At 38.7% G+C, this 23,891-nt stretch overlaps 1 protein-coding gene across 2 annotated transcripts in view; it reads right to left on the bottom strand.

Annotated features, from left to right (window-relative positions):
• Positions 1-4,562: 4,562 nt before the first annotated feature.
• Positions 4,563-23,891, bottom strand: part of LOC129092356 (endothelial PAS domain-containing protein 1-like) — a 50,267-nt gene continuing 30,938 nt past the window's right edge. For both annotated transcript variants that reach the window (XM_054600277.1, XM_054600279.1), the window contains exons 7-16: positions 21,222-21,328; positions 18,811-18,958; positions 17,594-17,802; positions 16,889-17,109; positions 16,378-16,488; positions 13,919-14,451; positions 13,647-13,743; positions 12,770-12,863; positions 12,523-12,678; positions 4,563-10,484 (exon numbers count right to left, since the gene is read on the bottom strand). In XM_054600277.1, the coding sequence (XP_054456252.1) occupies positions 10,333-10,484; positions 12,523-12,678; positions 12,770-12,863; positions 13,647-13,743; positions 13,919-14,451; positions 16,378-16,488; positions 16,889-17,109; positions 17,594-17,802; positions 18,811-18,958; positions 21,222-21,328 (1,828 nt within the window). In that variant the 3' untranslated portion in view covers positions 4,563-10,332. The remainder of the gene's footprint in view (positions 10,485-12,522; positions 12,679-12,769; positions 12,864-13,646; positions 13,744-13,918; positions 14,452-16,377; positions 16,489-16,888; positions 17,110-17,593; positions 17,803-18,810; positions 18,959-21,221; positions 21,329-23,891) is intronic.

Here is a 23,891-nt window from a genome sequence, read left to right as displayed (position 1 = left end):
ATATGTTGTCATCCCAGTCACTGATGGCAGATGGATGAGGTAGAGGCTGTCAGACATCGAGAGACGACTGTGGTGCAGCTGATATTAGATAGAAAAGAAAGCAATTGACCGTGAACTCTGGAGGTTCCTTGTCAACGTCACATACTCCAGGATGGTTGTCAGGCAGGTACTATGTATTGTGTGTATCAATAAATAAGTATATCTTCATGGTGTGTAAATTACAGCTGACACCATTCCTGTCCAACATATTCAGCACTTACATAACAGGAAAACAGGAACAGAAAAAGAATCTGTGGAATTGTATAACTGGAATATAAGAGTTGTTTTTTTTTAGTGCGTAGAATGTCCTATCCTCTCTAAATATAGTGTTTTCCTATGTTTAACAGTGAATATAATCAATGACCCTCCCTCCACCTCGTCCCATCAGAAGGCTTATCTTTGGCTCTCTTCCTGATCAGGCCAAACTGGCATACAAAGGGGTCAAACAGTGGGAAGGATTGGGTAATCATTGCATGAGCTCTTTGTCTTCATGCTTACCAGATCAGAACAATTGCTGAAAATGCAATTGTGGGCCGGTGAGTCTTTATTTGGCCTATAATTGTATTTCTGAATGAATTCTCTGAGAAAAACAAATTCAGAAGAAAAGACACAGGACAATCAGTTTGTTAATAATTGTATGACGTAAGATATCCATTGTGTTACTGTATGACAGAGGGGCCAATGTATTCCGGTTCCAGTATTGCACAAATCTGAAATTTTGTTGATTGATTCATAAAGGTCTGCTGTTGTTCCCGGGAATGCCTGTTTCCCCCAGATGGAGAAACAACCAAACTAATCAGAGTCACACATTGTGTAACCTACGTTAACCCATAAAACTCTTCCTTGATCGGATCATTGAGTGACAGGTATGCTCACTAGCATAGTTAGCCCCGGTAACTCTGTAAGAATGTAACAGAACCAAGCATCCTTGTGAGAAGGTAGAAGAGGAGGAAACCCCGTTGACATGCAGTCTTGTCACTGATAAATAGAACAGTCAGTACTGCGATAAACCTGCATAAAGTTTGTAATGTTCAGTTTTTGTTGAAGAGAGTTGATGATGCAACTTTAGGTTGAATTGAGAGGCTGTAAAATTGTGTCACTTTCAATTGTATTGTGTTACATTGAGAGGTGTTTTAGTATTTAGTCTACTCTCGGACTCAGAGAGTCTCTCAGCCTGAAGGGGACATGGTGTTTTGTACCTCTGTAATTTATCAGCAATTGTTGGGTTTGGTTTAATCGCTGTTTGTTGCCAATATGAGAAAGACAAACTCAATAATTAAGTGGTGAGGAGGAGGTTGTGTCTCTACTAATGTTGAACACAAACCTCTGCTGGGAACTCAGCTCTTTTTGAGCAGGAACCATTGTTCGATTAAAAATGGATGTATACCATCCAAAAAGGGTTTTGACATTTGTTTGTGTTTCAGTGGAAATTTTGGCTGAATCATTATGGTTCCTCCTCTGGGGATTATGAATATCTTCCTCTGGACCAATACATTGGATGGATGGTCATAAAATATTCTCGTCCACTTTTTTGAGAGAAGTATTTCAAGAAAAGACAATTCTGACCATCGTGACCCGCTGACTTTCATGTTAATCTGAAAAAAGAACACAGGACACTAAGACTGTACTCTCATATGTTAGAAACCAAGTCTCTGATTCTAACATGGGAAACTGAATGTTTGTTTACAGTGAGATTTGAGCTGAATTAGGGTTAAGTCCCAGCCAGAGAAGCTCCGTGTCCTGGGATTGAACAAGCACATAAACAAACTGTCCTAGATAAGCACATTGGACAATTGTCCTGAGACCTGCTGAGGTCCCAAAGGACAGACAGACATATGTGTGGAAAGAAAGGCAGAGGTTTAACAGAGTGGGTCAGCTCACAGCGTGACACAGCAGAGACGGCTTCTTTTTTCTGTTCCTCAACTGGCTGTTTGGTAGTAACATGGCAGGTGTTTGATGGATTTATTTCAAGCTCAGAAGCTCTAACTTTTCCTGGAAAGTATTGAAAGTTATGGATTTCCAAAAAAGAAAAAGAAACTGAAAGCGGGCCTGGTCATAACATTAATTATCATTATTGTAGGAAAGGTGTAATGTAATAATGTTGACTATTCACAAAAATATACAAATACCGTCAGTTAAGATAAAGCATGACCTACACTCATGGCAAAAATAAAATACCAGAGATGAGAGGTCCATTGTTGCGAAAACGTTTGTGTATATTAGACTAAATGTGGGAAGTTTATGAAAGTTTATGTCTCTTTGAATAGTGTTTTTTTTATTTTTCCTTATCGTTTAACACATTGTTCCTGCATCTAGTCAGACTGAGCTTTGTGTGTCTGCGTATGTGTATGTAAAAGTTTGATATCATGTTGAATAATTGATCATAGACTGATAATGTCGATACTTTAACAATTTATTGTGATAAATTATTAGATAATGACCAAATTAGACCCAACTGTTGATGCATATTTACATATATTTAATTAAATCAGAGGTATTGATGCTTTGGTGCAGCGTGAATTCGAAACTGCAGCAGACACTGAATAAACGCTCTCCTTGTCTGAAACAAGAGGAAGCTGGTCATCCTGAGACACCGGTTCCTCCCTTTTTACCTCTACCATGTTTTCCTGACTCCCCACCTGAGGGAAACAAAAGGCTTTTAATCAGCTGGAACAAAGAGACAGACGCACTACGTGTGGTTTCTTTTTCGTGTGTGTGTGTGTGTGTGTGTGTGTGTGTGTGTGTGTGTGTGTGTGTGTGTGTGTGTCTGTCAGTGCTGTTTACCTACATTTCTGTCTGAATCTCCATCATGCCTGTGTTGGTGTGCCCATAAAGTTTGGTTCCCGTCTTCCTGCAGAGGAAGGAAAAGCACAAAAAAAATATAACCAACTATAAACAACTACACTCTTTGCCAACTTTTTCCCAGATTTCCCATCGTTTTCAGTGTTGGGATCCGGTTTGACCAGAAGCGATCAAGTGCCTTTTTCCATCCCCATTCGAATTTGGTTGAAAATATTTTTCGGATGCAGCCAATGAAAACCTTTTTACCCAGTTCCATACTATAACATATTAAACACCAGGTGTAAAAAGTGGCATTGTTTTTGCTGAGAAAGGCTCTTTTTTCAAGGTATCAACTTATATGGAGGAAAACCATGTGATTGGTAGGTTCACATAGTCTCTTAAAAGACTTGAGGCATCAGTACACCAAGTTTGTTTGTATAGACAGCTTAGACATCTTCAAGTTGTGAGGACTGTTTAAACATTTGTTTTTGAACAGTCAAACTGATTTTTTGCTTGTACCAGTATCACTTCAGTGAAAAACAAAGTCAAACTTTATAGTAGTAACATTTCTTCATATTTGTACTTTGTACTGAGCATTACAGAGTATAGATTGCTAAACCTTGATCTATTGAATATTGAATTACACACACTACACATTGGTAGCTGTGCTGTAATCTTGATTTAACATAAGGCTCTCTTAATCACATTCTTAATCACATGTGAACTGCACATTGTCAGTCAGCTGTGGTCTTTGCAGTGCGACTGTTTACAAAAGTTTGAGCAATATGCTTTTGCCGTTGCTGGTTATACAACATTTTTTTATAGCTGAAATAGAGGATGTGCGTCACAATCCAAAACAAAAACATAAAGCACAATACGAAGGTGGAGTTAAAGTTTTCCATGAAGCAGAGAGGGAAACCAAATTCTCATTTGTAGAGTGAAAGAAAATGATTATGTTCCTTCGCTCACGTCGATGCTCACAGTATCACAGAAGGTTACAAACATTCACAACAGATTCACTTGAGAGTGAGATAGCAACAACTTTAAAACCTCTAGATATTAAAACATACCTTATTTTAAATGAGTATAAAGTAGAACCATACCACCACCCTAGAAGCTCTGAATCAATCACAGTGACCCAGCCTCCCCTGAAGTGTGGGCTGCCACAGTTTAGTTCTTACTTTTGTTCATTGCCTTAACCTGTGTGATTTTTAAACATTGCAGCGGTTCATTAACTGTAAAATTTAAACATCATGAGCTAATTGTATGTTTTAAATAATTTAAAATAATCAGTAAATGAATCTGCAAGTTAATAAATGTTGTAGTGTAAAATACTATGACTTCTTAATGGCATACTGCCAATTTGTTACTTTGCTACTGTACCTTGACTTTTTATGGCTTACTATTAAGATATTTTTCATGTTTTTTATTTTGTTTTTATGCATAAAAATAACCAGACCTGTCCTCCAGTAAAAATCATTGATATATTTACAAAAAAACATATTCCAGTAATTGTTTAAAGATTGGCGTCAATAATTTAGAAATTCAAAGATTTGCTACTTGAGCCAATTTTACAGTTAATAGCCTGAATATTGTTTTGCTTAGGTTGAAACGCAAACCTTTTAGTTGTAATGGGAAATCTTTGATTATGAAATAATGATTCCTCCAACAAAACTGCTAATGATCTCTGAAAGAGAAAATAAATTCAAACACAATACAATAAACCAAGCTTGAGGCCGATGAGGGAGGGTAAGATCAGTATGCTTTAATAATAAGATATCAGTGCATAAACACAAACTTCTTATTGGGTTTAATTACCCATATAGTAATAACATTGATAACAATATATGATAATAATAAGATCAATACAGATTTTTAGCATATTAAAAAAATGCAGATCATTGATCAGCCAATATAACTGTACTGTATGACATTGACAAAAACAGAATACAAGTAGCTAAACATGGATCCCATAAGGAAAAACAAAAACCCTGTTGTCACACGAGGCACAATATGCTGATATTGTCTTTAAAGAGGAAGTGGATCAACTCATGACACGTTTTGTCACTTTTGTTTTGGGGGAAACCCTTCAAGTAGCACAGCATATGGAGTACTAGGACTGGTGATAAGTCTTCTAGGGTTTAAAAAGAGAGACTAAGTCCCGCCCATTTTTGGGTTAGCATCTGTGCCACTAGCATTTTCTATTTCTCTCAGAAAGTTTTCTCTATTTTTTCTTTTTAAATAGCTGATACCTGCTCCTCAGGTCAACTTTCAATATTCCAAGATAAACAAATGTTCACTTGTTCTTCATTATAGCAAAAATAAAACAATGTTAAAATGCATAACTACATCTCCTAAGAAGCTTTAAGACTCAATGAGATGTATTTCATAACTGTTCACAAAAAATGTTTCATCTTAGTTCAAATTTGGCATTTTTTAAACAATTTAAAATTCTAAATTGTCTGGTCCAAGCAAATGGAGCAGAAGTGTTCCTAAAACATGGGCGGGACCTCCTCTTTGCCTAGATTTTTATTTCTAAAATCGACTTCCATCTAGCCAACTCTTTCCACATACATTAACCCAATTTAGTTCAAATCTCATCAGTTGATAAAAAGTACATCTGAGGTGCTGTTCTTCCTCCATGTGCATGTTTCAGAACCTTAAACATTTTAAACCTAAAAACTCTTTGGTCTACAAAAATGAACTTAGTGCTGTTTGAGAACTGTTTTATACGCTGTAAATCTGAAATGTAAATAATGATTTGTAAACCTGCTTTGAACAGTAAGGTGCTTTTATTTAATATAACCAACTTTTAATTTCTATAATTGATCATTATACAGAACATATTTAATACTATTCGTAATGCTGCAAATAGGAATATATCAATTTGCTTTAAACATTGAAAAAGGAAGAATTTTGAATTTGGCGATTATAAAAATGCCCTTAAAGTTGCTGACAGTGCTGAGATATAAGGAGAGCAAACCAAATTTGGCGTTTGAGTCTTAGGAGAAAAGTGAAAGGAGAGGGGGAGTGAGATTAACAGATGAGTTACATGTTCTGTGGAGGAGTTGAGAGTTATGCATCAGTGGGCAGACTGAGCAGGATGTCTCTCTCTTTTTATTTGTCATTCAAGTTGACATCACTTCTTTTCATCCCTCCTTCATAACTGCTCATACCGTTTCTCTGCCCGCATCCCCTCTCAGGATAATAATAATCTCAAGTCCTACCAAACATTTTCTCTTCTACAACCCGGATTTAATATTCATAGATTTGGATTTATTATCATCAGTTGTAATAAAATTTCAGTCACTGCCAGGCAGCTTTACTTTACATAGAAATATTTGGTTATTGGCTTTCTAAACATCTAAATTATCATGTTTCCTGCCCCATTTTTTTTAGGCAGGCTGTAGAGCCTGTTTGTTCACTATTTATGAAAATAAAAGTCAGGCAAATTCGATTTGCAGAGTGACAGTTATTGACTCTAAACATGTGTCAAGCAATCTGCAAAAGCAAGATGCTAACTTTGTAACTGTTTTCCCCTCTGACATGAGACCCCTCCCCCAAAAACTTTTACTATACAGTCAAATTTCTTCCAACTAAACCAAAGCCCACAAGACGCTTCATCAACAAACATACTTTCAGGTTGTTTGATTAGCTGGGGAATTCCATCCCTTAAAAACGCCTTTCACAAATTTAAACTTGTTATCACCAGGGGATCTACAACGGGTTCTAATAGGGTTCTACCTGTAAAGGCTTCCATTGTATGTCGCCTGACCTGGCTGCTGTTCTATCTGGATCTAAATGGATGTTTCAGAGGAGGATACTAAGGTGTTGATTAAAAAACCTGAAGGATTATGATGAAAATCATCCCAACTGTGACATTGTGTTCCAACGTACAAAATGCTAGCTGGTTGTTAACTGCCATAAAATCAGTTAAGGTGTTCAGATACTATGTCAAGTTGGGATTTTATTCAATAATAAACTCCAGAGTTAAAGGAAGTCCTGGACAGGTTGCGGGGAACAAACTGTGCACTTGAAGGGCAAACTCAGTATGTATTGGGACAACCATAAGGCACATTATAAAAATTCAAAAGTTTTAAACTTTAAAGAAAATTTCAGCACGACATAAAGCAGAGAACATCAAAATATAGTGTTAGGATCCAAAAGAGATGTTATACAAAGTCTAAAAAAGACACATACATGGTCTATGAAGCACCTTTGCTTTTATATATGCAACTCAAAAACTATGATTAATTATGTGGCAACTTCACCTTCTTTACAATATTCAAAATGCTACATATCTGAAAAGTGAAACCTATTCATTTTATTTATCTGAACTTTTTTTTCCTGTTGTTTTTAGTTTTATCGTCTTAAAGGAAGAACAAAAAACATTACTGCCCAGCCAACAGATCCATTAGATATTTCAACGATAGGATATTTAAGGATAAAACCCTGGAGGAAAATAAATTCCACAACACAGAAAAACAGCACGAGAGGAAACTGCACAGCGAGGGATCTGATCCATCTGCATCTACAGGGGTAGATAAGGACAAAGTACCAGAACACAAACACTAAAAACACTATCTTCAACATTAGTTTTGTCTTTAAATACGTAACGTATATGTGAACAAAGCTCTATGATTCATTCTCTTAAGTGGTCACCACACGAAGACAACTACCTCAAAAAATAGAGTGAGTTCAAGAGAAATACTTTGAGTGTACAGGAAAGGAGAGAACAGAAAAAAAAGGTTAACGTGATTCCAAAGAACGCATACTGACGATGAGATTACTGACATCATTTGAGTGAAAAATTAAAGTTTCTAGTTTGAAAATAAAAACTCTGATCTTACTCCTAGTTCATAGTGTATTAAGTCTACTCTTAATTATGAGAATTCATATTCTGTATCAAAGCTTTCTGGTATTGGCAGCCACTCCATGTCATGAACTACAATATAAACTGGCCTAACCATAAAGAATAATACATACACTTCAAGTCACTTCACAGGCTGCTGTACTGCACTGAACCTAAGGCTGCTGCTGCTAATATGTACATATGTATAGTCTGAGTAAGTGCTTATGCAGTGGCTGCTGTCATCGACCTTAGACTGATTGGTTTGTGCAGTGGTGTGCACAGAGCGACCTCCGCTGCCCTTCTTCATCTAAAAGCTAAAGTGGCCTTTTCTTTTCTTTTTTTTTTTTTTGGAATGGGACACTCGAATGATTCATTTTCGCCCCCTTATATCACAACAAAAGGGGCAACTGAGGTCAGTAGAACTGAAGCAAGTGGCTCTCTGATTGGCCAATTGTCATTTGGATCAGCTAAAGTGTTTTTTTTCGTGCCTCTTCGTGCACCTTTTGATTAGCTCCTGTGATTGGCTCAAAAACCCTCCAGTTAGCTTAAAGAAAGTTTTAGCCCATTTACTGCAAATCTCACAAGCTTTACATTACAGCTAACAATTCTGCAAGCCATGTTGTGTTGTTGTAGACATTTTGTTTAATGTAGAAATGTATCAGAAATGAATGGAAACAAATTACAAACCACATAGTCATCTTCTGACCAAGGTCTGCAAAACAAGCTTATCTATACTTGATCTGCAGTTACAAAGCCTACAACTAATTTTTATCTTTTAAAGGGAAAAATTAAAGCTTAAAATGAAACTTGCATTCACAAGAGCAGCATCCTGTTTCATCCTCACCCCTGCTCCTTAGATCATCTATGCACACCACTGTTTTTCGATGGTTTTCTATAACGCGTGAAGTGTGTGCACGTCTACAACATGTAATCACAAGTCAGGTCCTTTGTGCAAGCTATCGGTTTGACGAATAAGGCAAGCTTTGCTGCTGACTATATAAGCTTTTAGCTCAAAAAATAATTGCACAATAAGAGAAAACCCTGTAGTCACACAAGATGCTTAACTGACTGAGAAAGTCAAGTAAGAGAAAAAACATGTTTAGATAAATAAAGAACAGATTGAAGAAGAGAAGTTAAAAAACAAAAACTTAATCTTCAACTTACAGTAGAGTACATGTATCGCAATATATGTTTAGTGTGTCTGTGAGTTTGACACAAGAAATAAAATAATATTCTAGGTAGAATAAGAACTTGTAAAAAAATAAAGTAGAAGTAAAGAAATAAAGAGAAGTAAAGCAGTATTGTTATTGTTTAGTTTCCTGTTGATTAGGATGAACTAACCTGGGGACATCTGATAAAAGCTAAAATGTTTCAGTTCTATAGCAGAAAAATAAAGTTATTATAATAGCTAATATAATGCATTTGTCATTACAGTTGACCCAAGCAGAAGTAATCCTACTGTGAGGCAGACAAACTGCACGACTCTGATATTTAAACAGAGCAGATGGTCATGTTACAGTGACTCAGGTGGGATGGATTCAGGCAAGAAGAGGCAGGTTGATGGCTGTTAAAAGTGGGTCTGCCTTATTAACATGCAGAAAAGGATCCCGCCAAACTGGGTATCACTTTTATTCTGATTCTGCTTATTGATTCTGATTCTTAGCATTTCTTTGTAGAATGAAATAAAACCTAAATATGACAGAGAAATAGTAAAAACTTTATCTAAAGTATTGTGAAGAGTTTCATGATACAAAAAAATGAAATATTCTCTATATTGTCAGGTAAGAGTTTAATGTTGTTTTGACTTCAGTTTGGTATCCTAATATAGGTGATTTTGGTTATCATATTTCAGGGGGAAAATTTGATTGGCAGAAATAATTCTTGGTTGTTTCAATTCTAAAATTGGCTACAATTCAGAACAAGTTCATGATACCCAACTTTGACTTTAAAAGAGACTAAGAAAGTGGGCTGGGCTTAATTGCTGATTAAATATTCAAAGGGAAAGAACACAGTGTAGTTTAGGCAGTATGGTACTTCTCTTTTTTGAGCTAGTGAGCTAGCTGCTAAAGAGAAGGTAGGTCTGGGAACTGAGCTGCATAGTTCATATCAGGGTGTGGGTCAGTGACGGAGACCGGGCCGGTCGTAGGTTTGAAATCCCATGCCACAAATACTGTTTTTACACCAAAGAGCCGAGTTCAGCCGGTGTTTCTGAACACAGAGTGTTGCATTATTTTTCACTCTGTTAATTGTCCCGCGTTTACCTTTTTTTTTTTCACCAAGTGACCCGTGTTAGTTTTCATGTGTGGGCGTCCTATGGGGTTGGCTCAAAGCAGGGCAACTTTTGCACACTGGTGTTCAACCTGTATCTGATTTGAGTCAAGGGCCCCAAGAAAAAGACCTTGACCCTGATATCTCAGCTTGTTTAGATGGTCTAGGTACAGAACTATAAAGGGTCAGGGAACAATAGTGTGGGCTGAGCCAGATAAGCTAAATAAGGCAGGATGTGGTTATGAATACCATTCCCTATAGGTAGCTTAGCCTCGGGACTCTCAGAAGGCCCAGAGGTATGAAGGTAAAGAAAGGCTTAAGTCTCGGGCTGCAGACTGAGGCTTAGGGTTTGGAATAAGTCCAGGTCTAAGGCAGATTCTGAATCCGGGGCTCTAGGTGGACTGGTCCAGGGCTCTCAGCAGGTCGCAGCCCTGGAGGAGGTACAGGCTGCCCTGCAGAGGGACGTTGACCTCGCAGTCGTAGCGGGTCAACTCCGGCAGACAGGAGGACTCAAACGAAGAACCCAGCAAACGGCTAGCGATACCTAGAAGATGACAGAAACAGAAAGAACATCTTTTATTTGTCATATGCACAACGATAACAGCAAATCAGTTTTAGGCAATGAACTTCTTTGTTCTAAGCCTCCCTCCAACAATGCTCACATGCAGATAAAAGAGAAAAGTTAAAAAAAAAAAAAAAGTACAAAAGTTGAAATCTGGGTATCAATGAGTAAATACAAGCAGGCTGGAAGGTGGACAGTGACATAAGTAAGCATCTTATTTTGTATTAGTTATATCTGTCTGAACTTTTATTCTTAAAAAAAGTTAATTTAAATAAATCTTCCACTCCATCCTCCAGTTTGGATTGTGTTCTACAAAATGTCTCCCATTCCTTATGTTTCTGAAGGTAATGTCTTAGTTGTAGAATTTATAAAAGTCATATACTGGTAGATTAAATAACTGTGTACGTTGTTCGAAAGACTTCATGGATTGTCCTTTAAACAATTGTACAATTATTTACTAATCTCTTGTTTGTCCATTTTTCATATCTTGATTCCATAATAGATGGTCAGACATCAGGGTTTGTTGCTATTTTATTTGCCCTTCAAAAGAAATTGGACAGTTTTAATTTCTTTCATATTTCTGGTCTTGTTTTTGATGTGTTAATTACTAATCTTTAGCTTCTTCTGTGTCAGTTGAGTCAGGAATAAAAGTGAATCTTTCTCCATTCCCACCAAAACCACATCAGTCTGTTAGTTCCATTTTCGGGCAAATAAGTGTCTAATATTTAATTCAGCTTTTCTTTAATTTTGTCATTCAAAAGAAGAATTAGAAGTCACGTCAGGCAACTACTGGAACAAAACAATCTTGGTAATATATCCAATCTTAGCGTTTCTTTTCTCCCCATCAAAGTTAGAGGTAAAATAACCCATCATGCAAAAAAATCTGTCTTTATCTTTGTTATAAATTTCCCAATAGTTTTCCTCAAACAGCTGTGATGTGATATGGATAATAGAACCCTGGTATCTAAACCATTTATTAGTCCATTTAAAATGAACCTTTGTTTTTAGTCTTTTCCCTTTCTATTGTCTTCATGGTCCAGCTGCCTTCCACCATCATGTCCTATAGCAGTCTGGCCTCCATCAGTTTGGTGACCGTCCCTGATCCCAGATACATTTTTAGCTAAGCAGGAAGCAAGTTCTTCTCCTTTAGTTATTTTTTTTTATCATGCCCCGTTTCCTCTGTTGAATCTCCGTAGAGTAATCTTGATTAAAGTAGGCGCTCCTTCCCTCAAATCTAGTCTTTTGTTTCCATCCTTGCTGCAATGATCGCTCTCCAGGGAGCAGTGTTTTTTTGGCCTGGAGACGAGCGAGAGGTTTGTTCTTTCAATACAGATGTCTATGCCATCTGGACTTTGAGGTGATGACGGATGAAATCAGTCACCAACGTTTTTCAGAGTCCTTTAGGGATGCCAGGTATCCGTATTTTGTTACGCCTCAACCTTGATTTCAAGTCTACACTTCCCAAATTACTTAGTCACTAGCCACGATATCCTGTCTCCTGTAATCTTCCAACCTTTCGTCCATATTTATAGGTTGTTGCTTCAACGAGGCTGTTCTTTTCCACAAGTTCCTTCATGTTAATGTTCATGTCGTCTTGCCAGATATGTTTTTGCTGTCATTAACCGATTCTTTGTGCTCTTGTCTTAGCATGTGTATCTCTGCCAATATTACTGAGATTCTGGCCTTTTTCCCTTTGTTATGTAGGTACATCCATCATTTTCCTTTTCATTACCCTTCTTGCCAGGCCTCCATTTTCTCTCCATCTCTTTTTCTTATTTGGCTCACTTTCTGACGTTAATAGTTGTAAATAGCTTGTTTTGAACTCATTTGAACCATGTCTGCTACCACACGATCCCAGCGGGATTCTCAGGTTCTCTTAAAATGAATTGATAAGAACATTTTTGTGGTGTACTAACACATAAATGAGAAAACAGTACAGTCCCACGGCTACATAGTGACGTTAGTTTCTTGACAGTTTTTAACACTGTGGATTGAAAACAGTAAAATGAGGCGAGCTCACCTTCGGTCTTGTTAGACGGCTGCATGTTATACGTGAAGCTGCAGCTCTTTTGGGGGAAGAGTTTCCCGTTTACTGGATACTGACACTTCCTGTGTTGCTGAGGAGAGCTGAAACATGAAGACATGCTTCCTGGCATCATCCTCCCCATCTCTGACGCTGGGACAGAGAAGCACAGGTACAGTTGTTGGATGGAACAGATGATAGTGCCAGATGTTTTTCACACACAAACACAGACAGGAGCTCATACCTGCCAGTGATCCTGCGCTGAGTGAGCGATCCATGGCGGCACAACTGTCGCCTCTCATCTTCTTCCAGATGTTTTCTGAAGATGTACTTTCACCCTGAAACATAATCACATTAATTCCACAAACAATTCAAGGCACACAACTTTATTAAATTAAATATGATTCAGAAATATTTCTTATCGTTGCTGCATGATTAAAAAACAAGATTCAGACCGTGTCATGATAATAAAAGCTTTCAAAATTTTGTGATCAAATTTCATGGGATTTGATTTTGTTTCTTGTGGATAATACTTACAGTCTACCCATATATTAGTCCCTGATTTGTCAGTCATCACTGTCAGATCCAAGTAGCACTTACCTTTTTTTATTTATTAGATGCTAATTTAAGTGTGAGTCTCAAACCTGTCCCTTGTGGACAGTTACACTGGACAATCTGCAATATTGTCATGCTGCAATGCTTATCAGGAAAAAGGGAAACTTGATCTTTAATGACCGGACCCCTGTCTAGTTAAACCTAAAGGGTGCACATCATGCTCACTTTTAGGTTCATACTTTTATTTGGGGTTTTGCTAGATTCTTTTAATGTGCTTTAATGTTTAAATAACACATTATGTTTCGCTCATACCGTCTGCCTGAATATACCTGTATTCACCATGTCTGAAACGCTCTATTTTAGCTCCCGTCCCTTTAATTCCCACTCCCGAAGAAGCCAGCGAGAAAAATATGGTGCACCTTTGCAAAGGGAATTCTAAAGTCGTGGCGGGTAAACACTCCAGATACCCACATGTTTGTGTACAAGCACTGAGAAAGTGAGATTTCATGATGTCCCCTTTAACTTCTTGAGTGATAAAACACTGCATGTTTATCAGAGAAACTCACCACAGCCATCTGAGTGAAGGAGCGCTTGATACTGTTGGCCATGGCCACTCTGGCTGGACTCATGTCTCTGTATGCTTGCACAAAGTTGTCCATGGACCTGCACACACACATGTACACACGCAACAACAATTAAAATTAATTTCAAAACAGCCAGCCACTTTCATAGGAAGGATAAACATCGTGTTGTTTATGTTTTAATGTATTCTTTTATCTGCCTTCTTAACTTTGCATTTTAATTAAACCTCCCTCGTGACTGTTGATTGTTACATCACCTCTGCTTCTGCATGAGGCGTGGCATGTTCTGTTGGCAGGAAGGGCGCTCCTCCCCACACAGAGGCTCCATCAGGTACGCCTTGGCGGCCTGTTGTTGTTGGTATGTTATCAGAGGGTCTGGGGGCCACTGCAGGTCCTGCCTGGCACCCATGGTGGACAGAGGGGTCCTGGCTGGAGTCTGGAATGGGGGACTCTGCATGTGCTTCATTATGCAAGACCCAGCACGGGAGTCCACGCCCTCCTGGCTGGAGGCTCTCTTCTCCCCTGCGGCCCAGGACGCAGCTGCCTGGTGCTGGTAGTGGCCTTGGGGCTGAGGAGGGGAGGACAGCGGCTGGAAGAGGCTGGCGATGTTACTGAAACTTCTCTGGGTGGGCTGCTGTGATTTGGTCAGGCTGCAGTTGCTCCCAATGGATCCTGCTGGACCCCCCTCATGGGACTCGGACTCTGGGAGAATGGGATGCAGCTGGAAGTCCTCGCCATCCATCGGGATGTAAGGAGCCAAAGTCTCAAGGTCCAAGTCACTCAAGTCGCTCTGGGAAAGTGAAAAACGCAGTTATATATCATGTTAAAACAAACTCACCAGTTATACAGCTGTTGCATTATGTTTTTCCTTCCAAGCCTGAGCAGATAGATACATTTTTACAAACTTACATATTTGTTAAAACCTAGAAAGAGACTCCAAAGTAATATAGAGATGCAGTACATGTTTGGTGCACATAGACCACATAGAGGTTTCTGAAAAGCAGATTGTTTGATGAATTTACTTTGGCTGTACAATTACACTACACGTTATTCTTTAGAACTGCATTACATTACTCGAAAAAAAAACCCAGTTGAAATGACTGCTGAGTAATTGTAATTATATTCTGCTTGTGAAGAAGACAATATCCTTCAACATGGTTATACTTTTGCCCATGTGAAATAGGCGAGGAGAGAAGAGGCTGCTAAGCAGCCAAAGGTAGGCGTGGAAAATTGCAGTGTCTTTGTGGCCTTGCTTAGAACTTTCCCTCGATTTTGTTCTTAAAAAAAACATGAATGGTACCTCTATGTGCTCTTTTTTTTGTATTTATTCTAGAGTTCGCCATCCTGCAGGAAGGGGTAATGCAGACTCAGTCAGAGTTTTGGAGGGAAAAGGATACATTTGCATCTCATTAACACATCAAACCTGCTAACTTGAAAGGGATGCCTTGATTAGGAACACCACCAAATTACAGTACGTCTACTTCCTCACTCCTCTCTTCTCGTTGTCCCCTCACTATCTCCTTAGCTTCCTCTCCTTATCTTCCCTGAGCTTTGTTACTGTACAGCTCACATCCTGTGTGTGTTTGCATGTTTTCCTGCATCATTATTGAGAGTTATGCAAGAATATCCCTCCACATTTGATGTGTAACTTCCTATAACCCCATCTCTGTCTTCTCGTTTTTTTGGTCTCTCACCATAAGTTCATGACTCTCCATCTCTGTTTCCTCAGGGCATCACTGACGGGTTTGGCAGCGCTGTCAAACGTGTTAAATCGGAGCGTGTGCATGTGTATTATGTCTCCAAAGCACACCTACAAATACACATGACTGAAAGTATTATGAGCCTCCTCAGGATGAGCTGACTGTGTGAGTGTTGGAATACAAATGTGCTCCCATATCACAGTTCACTGATTTGAATCACTGATTTATGTAATGCAATACATCCCGACTGTCACTCACTTCAAAAGCGAGGCAGAAAGTGAAATCCTTTTTTTACTACATCTGCTTTCGCTGTGTTGGATTCTATTAAAATATTCTACCAGGCGGGCGGGGCAAAACATCTGAGACAGTTTGTCCACATTTCCATATTTTGTACTGGAGCATCATGAAATTATTAAAAACATAAATATCGGTAACCATCCCATTTGTTCTTTTCTCTTGGAAGTATTATTAACTCCACTTTATATATATATATATAAAAAGGATAAAATTCTGCAAAAGACATCTAGAATATTGCCATTTGATGGAAGGGTGCAACCACAAAAACATGTAGTCTTGGGTTGTAATAAATCAACTTTGAATTATTGTTTCATAAGAGGAACGAACAGCGGTCTCCTAGCTTTTTCTTTTGACTCTTTTTAGTTTAGTCAGTGAGGCTTATTGCTTAATATACGCAACTTCATCATCATCATCATCATTGCAGAGCAAAGGTTTTGGTTGCTTAGTACCTGCAGGCACAACAGGTTTAAGGATGAAAGCGACACTTTCAGCATTTTATTATTGCCTCTTATTCATCAAAGGCTTCTCTGGATACAACCAAATGTTCATTTTTATTCTTCATGGCCTCTATTGGTGCGTAAAAACATAGTTTTACTGCCAAGAGTCAATGCAATCTGAAAGCCAAGTTTTCAATCAGATGTAGTTAACGAGGCCTCATAAATCATATTAATGCACTGACAACAGAGAGGCAAACATAAGCATATGTATGGGACACACACCTCAGTGTTTGCAGGACTGTTGCCCTCTGTGTCCAGAGAAAACAGCTTCTCAGTCAGCTCCACCTTCAGGTCGCTCTCCACTGGGCTGTAGTAATCACCTGGGCTGCTTGGCTGCAGGGGTGAACGAGAGAAAGAGGATGGAGGAGAGGAGGAATAATGCATGGGGACGAGATGGAGAGAGGAACAAGTAGACAAGAACAGAAAGAAAGAGACAACACGTAAGCGAAATAATATTTCAAAAAGAAAGAGAAACACCAAAACAAAGAGCAAGAGATGAGCTTCGACAAAGGCACTAATCACTGCTAAGAGCCTGCTCCTTCCAAATATCCACCCACGTTATTCTCACACACATTGCCACACAGACAGGGACCTTTAACCCCACAGGCCTCACTGAACACAGAATGAACAAACTCTGAAACAATCACAACCAGTCGCTCGCTCACTAACTAATTACTCCTTTTGAATTCAACATCCAGGCTCTCGGACTCGGCTTCCCCTTCCTCGTCCTCACCGTGGAGCAGCTGCTGAGGCTCGGGGTGGCGCTGCCCGGCGGCGGATTCTGCTGCACAGTGAATGCAGCGGCCATGTTAGCCATGTCCCTTGGAATGGATGGCGGTAAGGCAGGCTTGTGGCTCTCGCTGGCCCAGGAAGTAGGTCCCGGAGGGGGCATGGCTGCGGCAGATACCTGGGGGTATCCTGCAGGCGGCTGGGGCTCCTCGAACTGAGGGCGATCTGTGGGATAGGAGAAGAAATAAGAGTTAGTTGTAAAGAGAAAGGATAAAGAAGTAAAGAGGCGTGAAGAAAGATGGTTGACGAACATGATAGCTAATGTTGATTTATATGTATGTAATTGCCAATTTTAATAAAACTAATTTATTCGAAAAAAATTGTCTTGCAAGGATCAAAGTAGATTTTATAACATCAAATGATGGTCAAACTGTTAAAATATTAAATCGATGCCTAAATGTGAGTAATATATTAATATATATTTATATTAAGCAACAATGCTGATCCTTCATGTACCTCATATACCAATTAACTAACATTAACATGGGTTTCACTGACTATAAACACAATAAAAAAAAAAAAAGATGGAATATTTACAGCCTCTATTTAGCTTTGCTAGGTTGCCATGGTTTTCGTGTAATAATGCACTACTAGGTGTCCCTTTGTAGAGGGCACTATTGACAACATAATGACGAAAGTCAATGCAGACCGAAGTCCAGGGTGATGATTGTGTCTCCTGGTGTCGGGGCCAGCTGGGTGAGCTCCTCCGGTTCCTCTTTGAGTTTGGTGAACAGGGCTTCTCCCGGCTCTCCGGACACGCCTGCACCTCCAGCAGAGAAGAAGCTGCTCATGTGGTGAGGCTTGAACATTGACTCTGTCTGCTTCAGGGAGAGGATCATCGACTTCTCCTCGATGTCACTGCAGGTTTGGAGAGGGAGAGCAGAGTATGTTGGGTTTTCTTGTTCAGAGAACTCTTCAAGAGCACAGAAAACACTTGAGAAAGAATTTGGAGGCCAATATTTTGCTCCTATGTAGTGCGGCGTGTGATGGTTCCCAGTGGGTTCACAGTGAGTTTTGTTTGTTTTGTTTTGGTGATTTCCAAGTCAAGATTTTTATATTATTGTGGTTTCTTGATCTTTAATACTTCCCACAAGCTGCAACATTTTTTAAGAGATTTCTGAATCAGCTCTTTTGATTTACAGAATATGACTTTACAGGGAAAGATTTCCAGAAGAATTTAATGTCAGATGAAGGCAGTGACATGTGAAAATAATAAAATATTTAACTATAGCAAGTTTTGTCTTTAAGCTTATTGATAGTTATTTACAGAAAGTGTAATGGTCCAAAATGATTAAAGTACATAGTTTAAAGTCAAATACCTTAAAAGGAATTTTTTTGGGAGGACCCACAAACCAAATATCTCCTAGTATCACTATTTCACTCTGATAATTAAAAATGTATTCCTTTATCCTGGTGCATCATGTTTAAGCATGCTGGGTCACCGCTCCTGAACCACCAACTTATCAATATAATGTTACAGTTATTATTGGAGTATTATAGTCATACGATAGAAAATGCATAGCGAGGTATAAAAAATACAACAATACATTCCCAACTGACACAGTGTAACATGCCTAAAAAAAAAAAAATAGGAATTAGTACAAGAGATTGCTGAAAAAGGGGATTGCTGTACTTTTCTATGCACTTCATGCACTGTGTGCAAGGAACTTTTTCTTCAGATCTTTTTAAACACTTCATTTAAGCATGGGGCATGGTCCTCCACAAATCTGCTACATTAAATACCCTTTTTAAGAAACCTAGACATCTAAAAACCAGTGACACTTTTTGACCAAATTCAACCTGATGTTGACATAAATAAATCTTTTCACCTCGAGTTGACCATAACTGAAGGATGTCGTTGCTCACCTGAGGACATAGTTTATGCACACGATGCACTGAGGCTGGGAGTTGCGGCTGTTATAGATAACAGTTCCCTGGGTTTCTACCCAGACGTAGCCTCCGTCCTTAGCCAGCATGCGATACTGACCGCTCGATGCCTGGCCTTTGGAACACACTGCAGAGAGAGAGAGAGAGAGAGAGAGAGAGAGAGAGAGAGAGAGAGAGAGAGAGAGAGAGAGACGTAGGAAAGAGCTTTGTGTTATGAGCTATTGTGTTTGGTGATTTAATACACCTCAGAAATGGAACAGAGCCATGTTTTATGTTTTATTATGGAGGAAGAAACTATCCTCACTCCTCAGCTGCTTATTCATATCAAATCCTTTAGCTGTATTTATTGAACCCTATGAGAAATAATCATTGTTTGATCTTATGTAATGTTTTGAATAATACATTTTATTGACCAGTACAGTACCGCGCTACAGTAAAAAGTAGACCCTACCCTGTTCATAAAAATGACAGTTAATGATTTGCTTAAAACAATGAAAATCTGTTCAGTAGTGTACAAAATTAAAGTACAAGTAAATAAGTGTAGTAAGTAAAGGGTTCCAGGAAATAAATATGACCATGACAAGCAATTAAAAACGTTTTAACCTATAATCTTTAAACTTTGCAGTCACAGCTCAGGCCAGATGGATGTGCTGTATTTTTATGTGCTTAATTAGTTTTCTTTTTTGTTATTAAAATGTATAAAAAATATTCAAATAAATATATAAATATATATTTTTTTCTAATATCCGTGTATTTATTTTGCACGAGGCATGAGTTAGCAGGAAAAAGTGACTTTGAGCTGAGAAGGAGATGTGCTGGCTGCAGTCCAAAGTTCAGCACTGGCGTGGGAAAGGAGCAGAACTGTGGTCAGAGAGTGTACATAAGGCCAGTGACTGTGTGTGTGTGTGTGTGTGTGTGTGTGTGTGTGTGTGTGTGTGTGTGTGTGTGTGTGTCGTGTGTGTGTGTGTGTGTGTGTGTGTGTCTGTCTGTCTGTCTGTGTGTGTCTGTCTGTGTGTGTGTGAGGAAGGGCAATATTAAATGTAGTAGAGACTGTTAGTAAGCATGTGCTGATCTGAAGGCTGGTCACGCTGGCCGTGAGAGCGGGTCGTCTGTGTGTGTCTGCGTGTGTGTCTGCGTGTGTGTGTGTGTGTGTGTGTGTGTGTGTGTGTGTGTGTGTGTGTGTGTGTGTGTGTGTGTGTGTGTGTGTGTGTGTGTCATAGAGAGCAAGATAGAGAGCCCTTTATCTCAGCAGATTACTGACATCTAAAAACTTTAGACATGGACGATTAAGAACAGAAGTAAAGGAAAAAACACACACACAAAACACATCATCTGCAGACAATTTTGAATCCTAAAATCTTATTTTCAAGTCAGTATCTTAATTTTGTTTGTTAGTTTCAAGCTACAGACAACCAGAAATAAACTGCACGCAGAATATGAAAATCTCACAGCAGGAAATAAATGAGAATATCTTATTGTCAGCAAAGCAAGATATTAATTAAAGGTTCTAAATGTCAAAATTGCACTGACCCTGTTACAGAAAAATGTGATTTATGATATGAGTTAGAGGGATGTTTTTTTTTCATACTGCCATTATGTTCCCAGGTTGGTTTTAAGGAACTAAATGACCACTTTTCCTCTGTTCAGAGCTTCTAATGATAGAGTACTGTCATTGGAGAGAAAAGCCATGGCACTTCAGAGGCTGGTTAGCACACACACACACACACACACACACTCTCACACAGACACACACTCGGTGCCATTAGAATGTAATAGAGGCCACCTGGTCCCCTTGTCCAGTGTGTGCAAACCTCATCAGGCCGTCAATGGCTGTGCTTAATCTAATAAAGACAAGACATCTTAATACCAAGCCCATGCTCCATACACACACAAACACACACATACACACTAACAAACACAAATGGTTTTACAACTGATTTTTCTCCCATGAGAACGTTCGAAAATAATGAGGGATGTGTCGTTATCACCACTGCAAAAGTCATTAATCTCTATTCGTTTGTTTTTGCTTACTCCACATTATATCATGAATATTATGATGTGTACTGGATGTATTTTTCTAAAGATCACCTTCATTTGTCCGTGATATTAATCTGGTCTTGAGTACGTTATTAAAAAAAAAGACGTTTTTCTGTGAAATTAGAGGTACTCCTATAATTGAAATCCTGTTTTTGTATTTTAAAGTGGACATTTGTAGTATTTTTTTTATATCAAGTCAGTGTCAAATTTGACTTTTGTGTGAAAATGGAAGAAAGCAAATATGTTTTTGCTAGTCTGATAGACGGAAACATGTTAACGCCAACATATATAAACCCATTTCCATCCAGAGAATAGAGTTAGAAGGTGTATACATGTGAGTTGTGTGTGCTTACAGTTGTGGTGACTCTTGGTGACGCCGTCTGAGTCCAGTGCGTGGTAAAAGTCGTAAACTGAACGACCCAGCAGATCCTCAGGAGTGTAGCCCATCAACTCTGTCACCCTGTAAAACACACACACATACACACACATTTAATAATGCACATGATCTCGTGTTATCAATCTGAACTTTTGTCTGTGATCCCCCCCTTATATTACGCAGCGCTCACAAGACAAATCCTGCTCTCTGCTCTGAACTTCTGCACTTCAAAAGGCTTCACACACGATTTGGAAATCGAGCAGAAGTGTTGAGTCTTCCAAAAATAAGAACTGTTCACATTCTGATTCTCTGCTAACTCCCTGTGTTTCTGGGAACAGCTAATCTCTCTCTGTCACTCTTATCACAAGATCACTTTGTTAATGAGGATCTCGTTGCTGGCTTACTTCATCTAAAAATCCCTTTTTACCTTTTATTTCTCTCCAGCTTTCTCTTTCACTTGTAACTACCTCAATAACTTTGAGATATTTTCGGAGGTAAATGACAGGATTACAGTAATCTGATTACCCAAAAAGAAAGAGACATACCGGTAAAGTTACATTTTAACGTTCAAGTTACATTAACATTTGTTGATTGTTAGGAAGTTTTAGGCCCTGTTCACACCGAACATACTTCGAGAGGTTTATTCACTTTTGAAGGAGCGTCTCTTCCCAACAAACTGTGCTGTGAGAACATAATCCAAACCATCAACAGGAAGTGACCCCTGAACATGAGGTTTAAAGGAGACCAGAGAGTATTAACCCGGGGAAAAGGGTGCAGACTCGTTCGTCATGCTTAGACTAAATTAAAGAGGCTGGAATGTGATTTAATTTGACTCCTCCCTCCACCAAAATCTTTCAGTCTGGCAAATATCATTTGGAATAAGTAAGATGTTTGTGAGTGTTTAAGCCTGTAATGTATGAGCTCGGGTTGGCTTCTAAACATCAATAAACAATACGAAAACTTAAATCTGTTTTATTGTAAATTTCGACCTGTGAATGCAGAAACCTCTATTTTTCTTCTCTACATGTAGTTATTTGATATTCCAAATAATCCAAACTTTCACTGCTTAATTGCAAATGTCACGTTATATTATTTTCTGACTTAATTACCAATAGATCATTGACTACATACACATATTTGCAGGATTGGTTGTTTTCCTGCAGGCGTGGTAGAATTGAGCAAATGCCGTTGGGAGCACTAAATCAAGGCAGAGAAACCAGATTGTTTTACCAAATGTAGATATAAAATCATAATAAGACAAAAACATAATGAATGTATTCATTATCTGGGATTGCTGGAAGCTCCCAAGTTATCTCCATCATCTATCATGAGTGGTTGATTACATATTCCCAGAAAGAAATCTTGAATTTTAAAAGATCAAATCGTAGGAGGATTGAGATAAACCATCATTGCATGGTTATGTGTCATGTGGATTAATTGTTTGAGTGAGAGAGAGAGAGTTCTGGCGGTGCAGAGACTACATAACACTAACAGGGCAATCCAAAGAGAAAATGCAGAGTAATTGAGAAGAGAGGAGAGGAGAGGAGAGGAGAGGAGAGGAGAGGTGAATAAAAGAGGCAGTGAGAAGGAGATACTAAGCGATAAAGAACAGGAGCAAAAGACAGGAATGGATGGAAACATGGAAGATAGAAAAGATGATGGAAAAGGCAGATGGAGAGAGGAGAGTTGTGGTAGAAAAAAAAAGAAGAAAACAGAATCATATCCAAGAGCGGTTGCACCAAGAATAGCATCAAATCATAATAATGATTATGATGATTAATGTACATTATGAGAGAATGATTTATGACAAAGAGATGTCACCAAAACAACAAACATCTGTTCATCATTGGAAAGAAAAATCTTTCCCAAACTATTTCTCCATTTCATGTAAATGAAATATCTTTGGGTTCTCTGTCTAGGACAAAATATGCAATTTGAAGACATTTAAGATATGTAAGATACGTTTTTGTTCATCAGTTTATTTTTAACAGTTGTTCATTTTATTGACAGGTCTTTTAATTTTGTCTTGTTAGCCATTAAGTCCTTAAATACTCTTTTTTAATTGGATAATACATGTTAAATCACGTGAATGAGCTTGTTCACTGTGTTCTTAACATCCTGTCCTGCAAGATGACAAACAGTTGATTATTTACTTTTAAGTCTGTAACCAGATGAAGTGTTAATAGTAACACCATACGCCACGAATAAGCTTTATCCACTAAGTGAGAAGTCTCCTTCCTTTCTCCCTTCCTTCCCTGCGCCCTCCCTTTCCTCGTCTTTCCTTTCCTTACTCGACCTGTAACACAGAGCCAGACGTGAGCTAAAGAAACGTTCTGTCCCTTTCCCTAATGAGTCTAAGTCCCTGCTGAGCCGCGGAGGGCGACCCGCCTACAATAAACTCATTTGCGTAATTGGAGAGAAGATTTGGGCGGCTATCAAATTGCACCAAGAAGGCGAGAAAGAAAATGGGCCCTTGTTTGGAGAGCGGTCACGCACAGACGTGTGCACGCAAACACACACACACTTTTTACCCGAAAGAAACCTTTGTCCTACATGAGCAACTTGATAAGATTACAGGTCTGTGAGCATGTGCTTGTGTAACTCGAATCAGAGTGTGTGTGTGTGTGTGTGTGTGTGTGTGTGTGTG

The sequence above is a fragment of the Anoplopoma fimbria genome, chromosome 6 (genome assembly GCF_027596085.1).
Source record: "Anoplopoma fimbria isolate UVic2021 breed Golden Eagle Sablefish chromosome 6, Afim_UVic_2022, whole genome shotgun sequence".
NCBI lineage: Eukaryota > Metazoa > Chordata > Actinopteri > Perciformes > Anoplopomatidae > Anoplopoma > Anoplopoma fimbria.
Note: the sequence above shows the minus strand (reverse complement) of the source record. Positions and strands in the feature narration are given on the sequence as shown.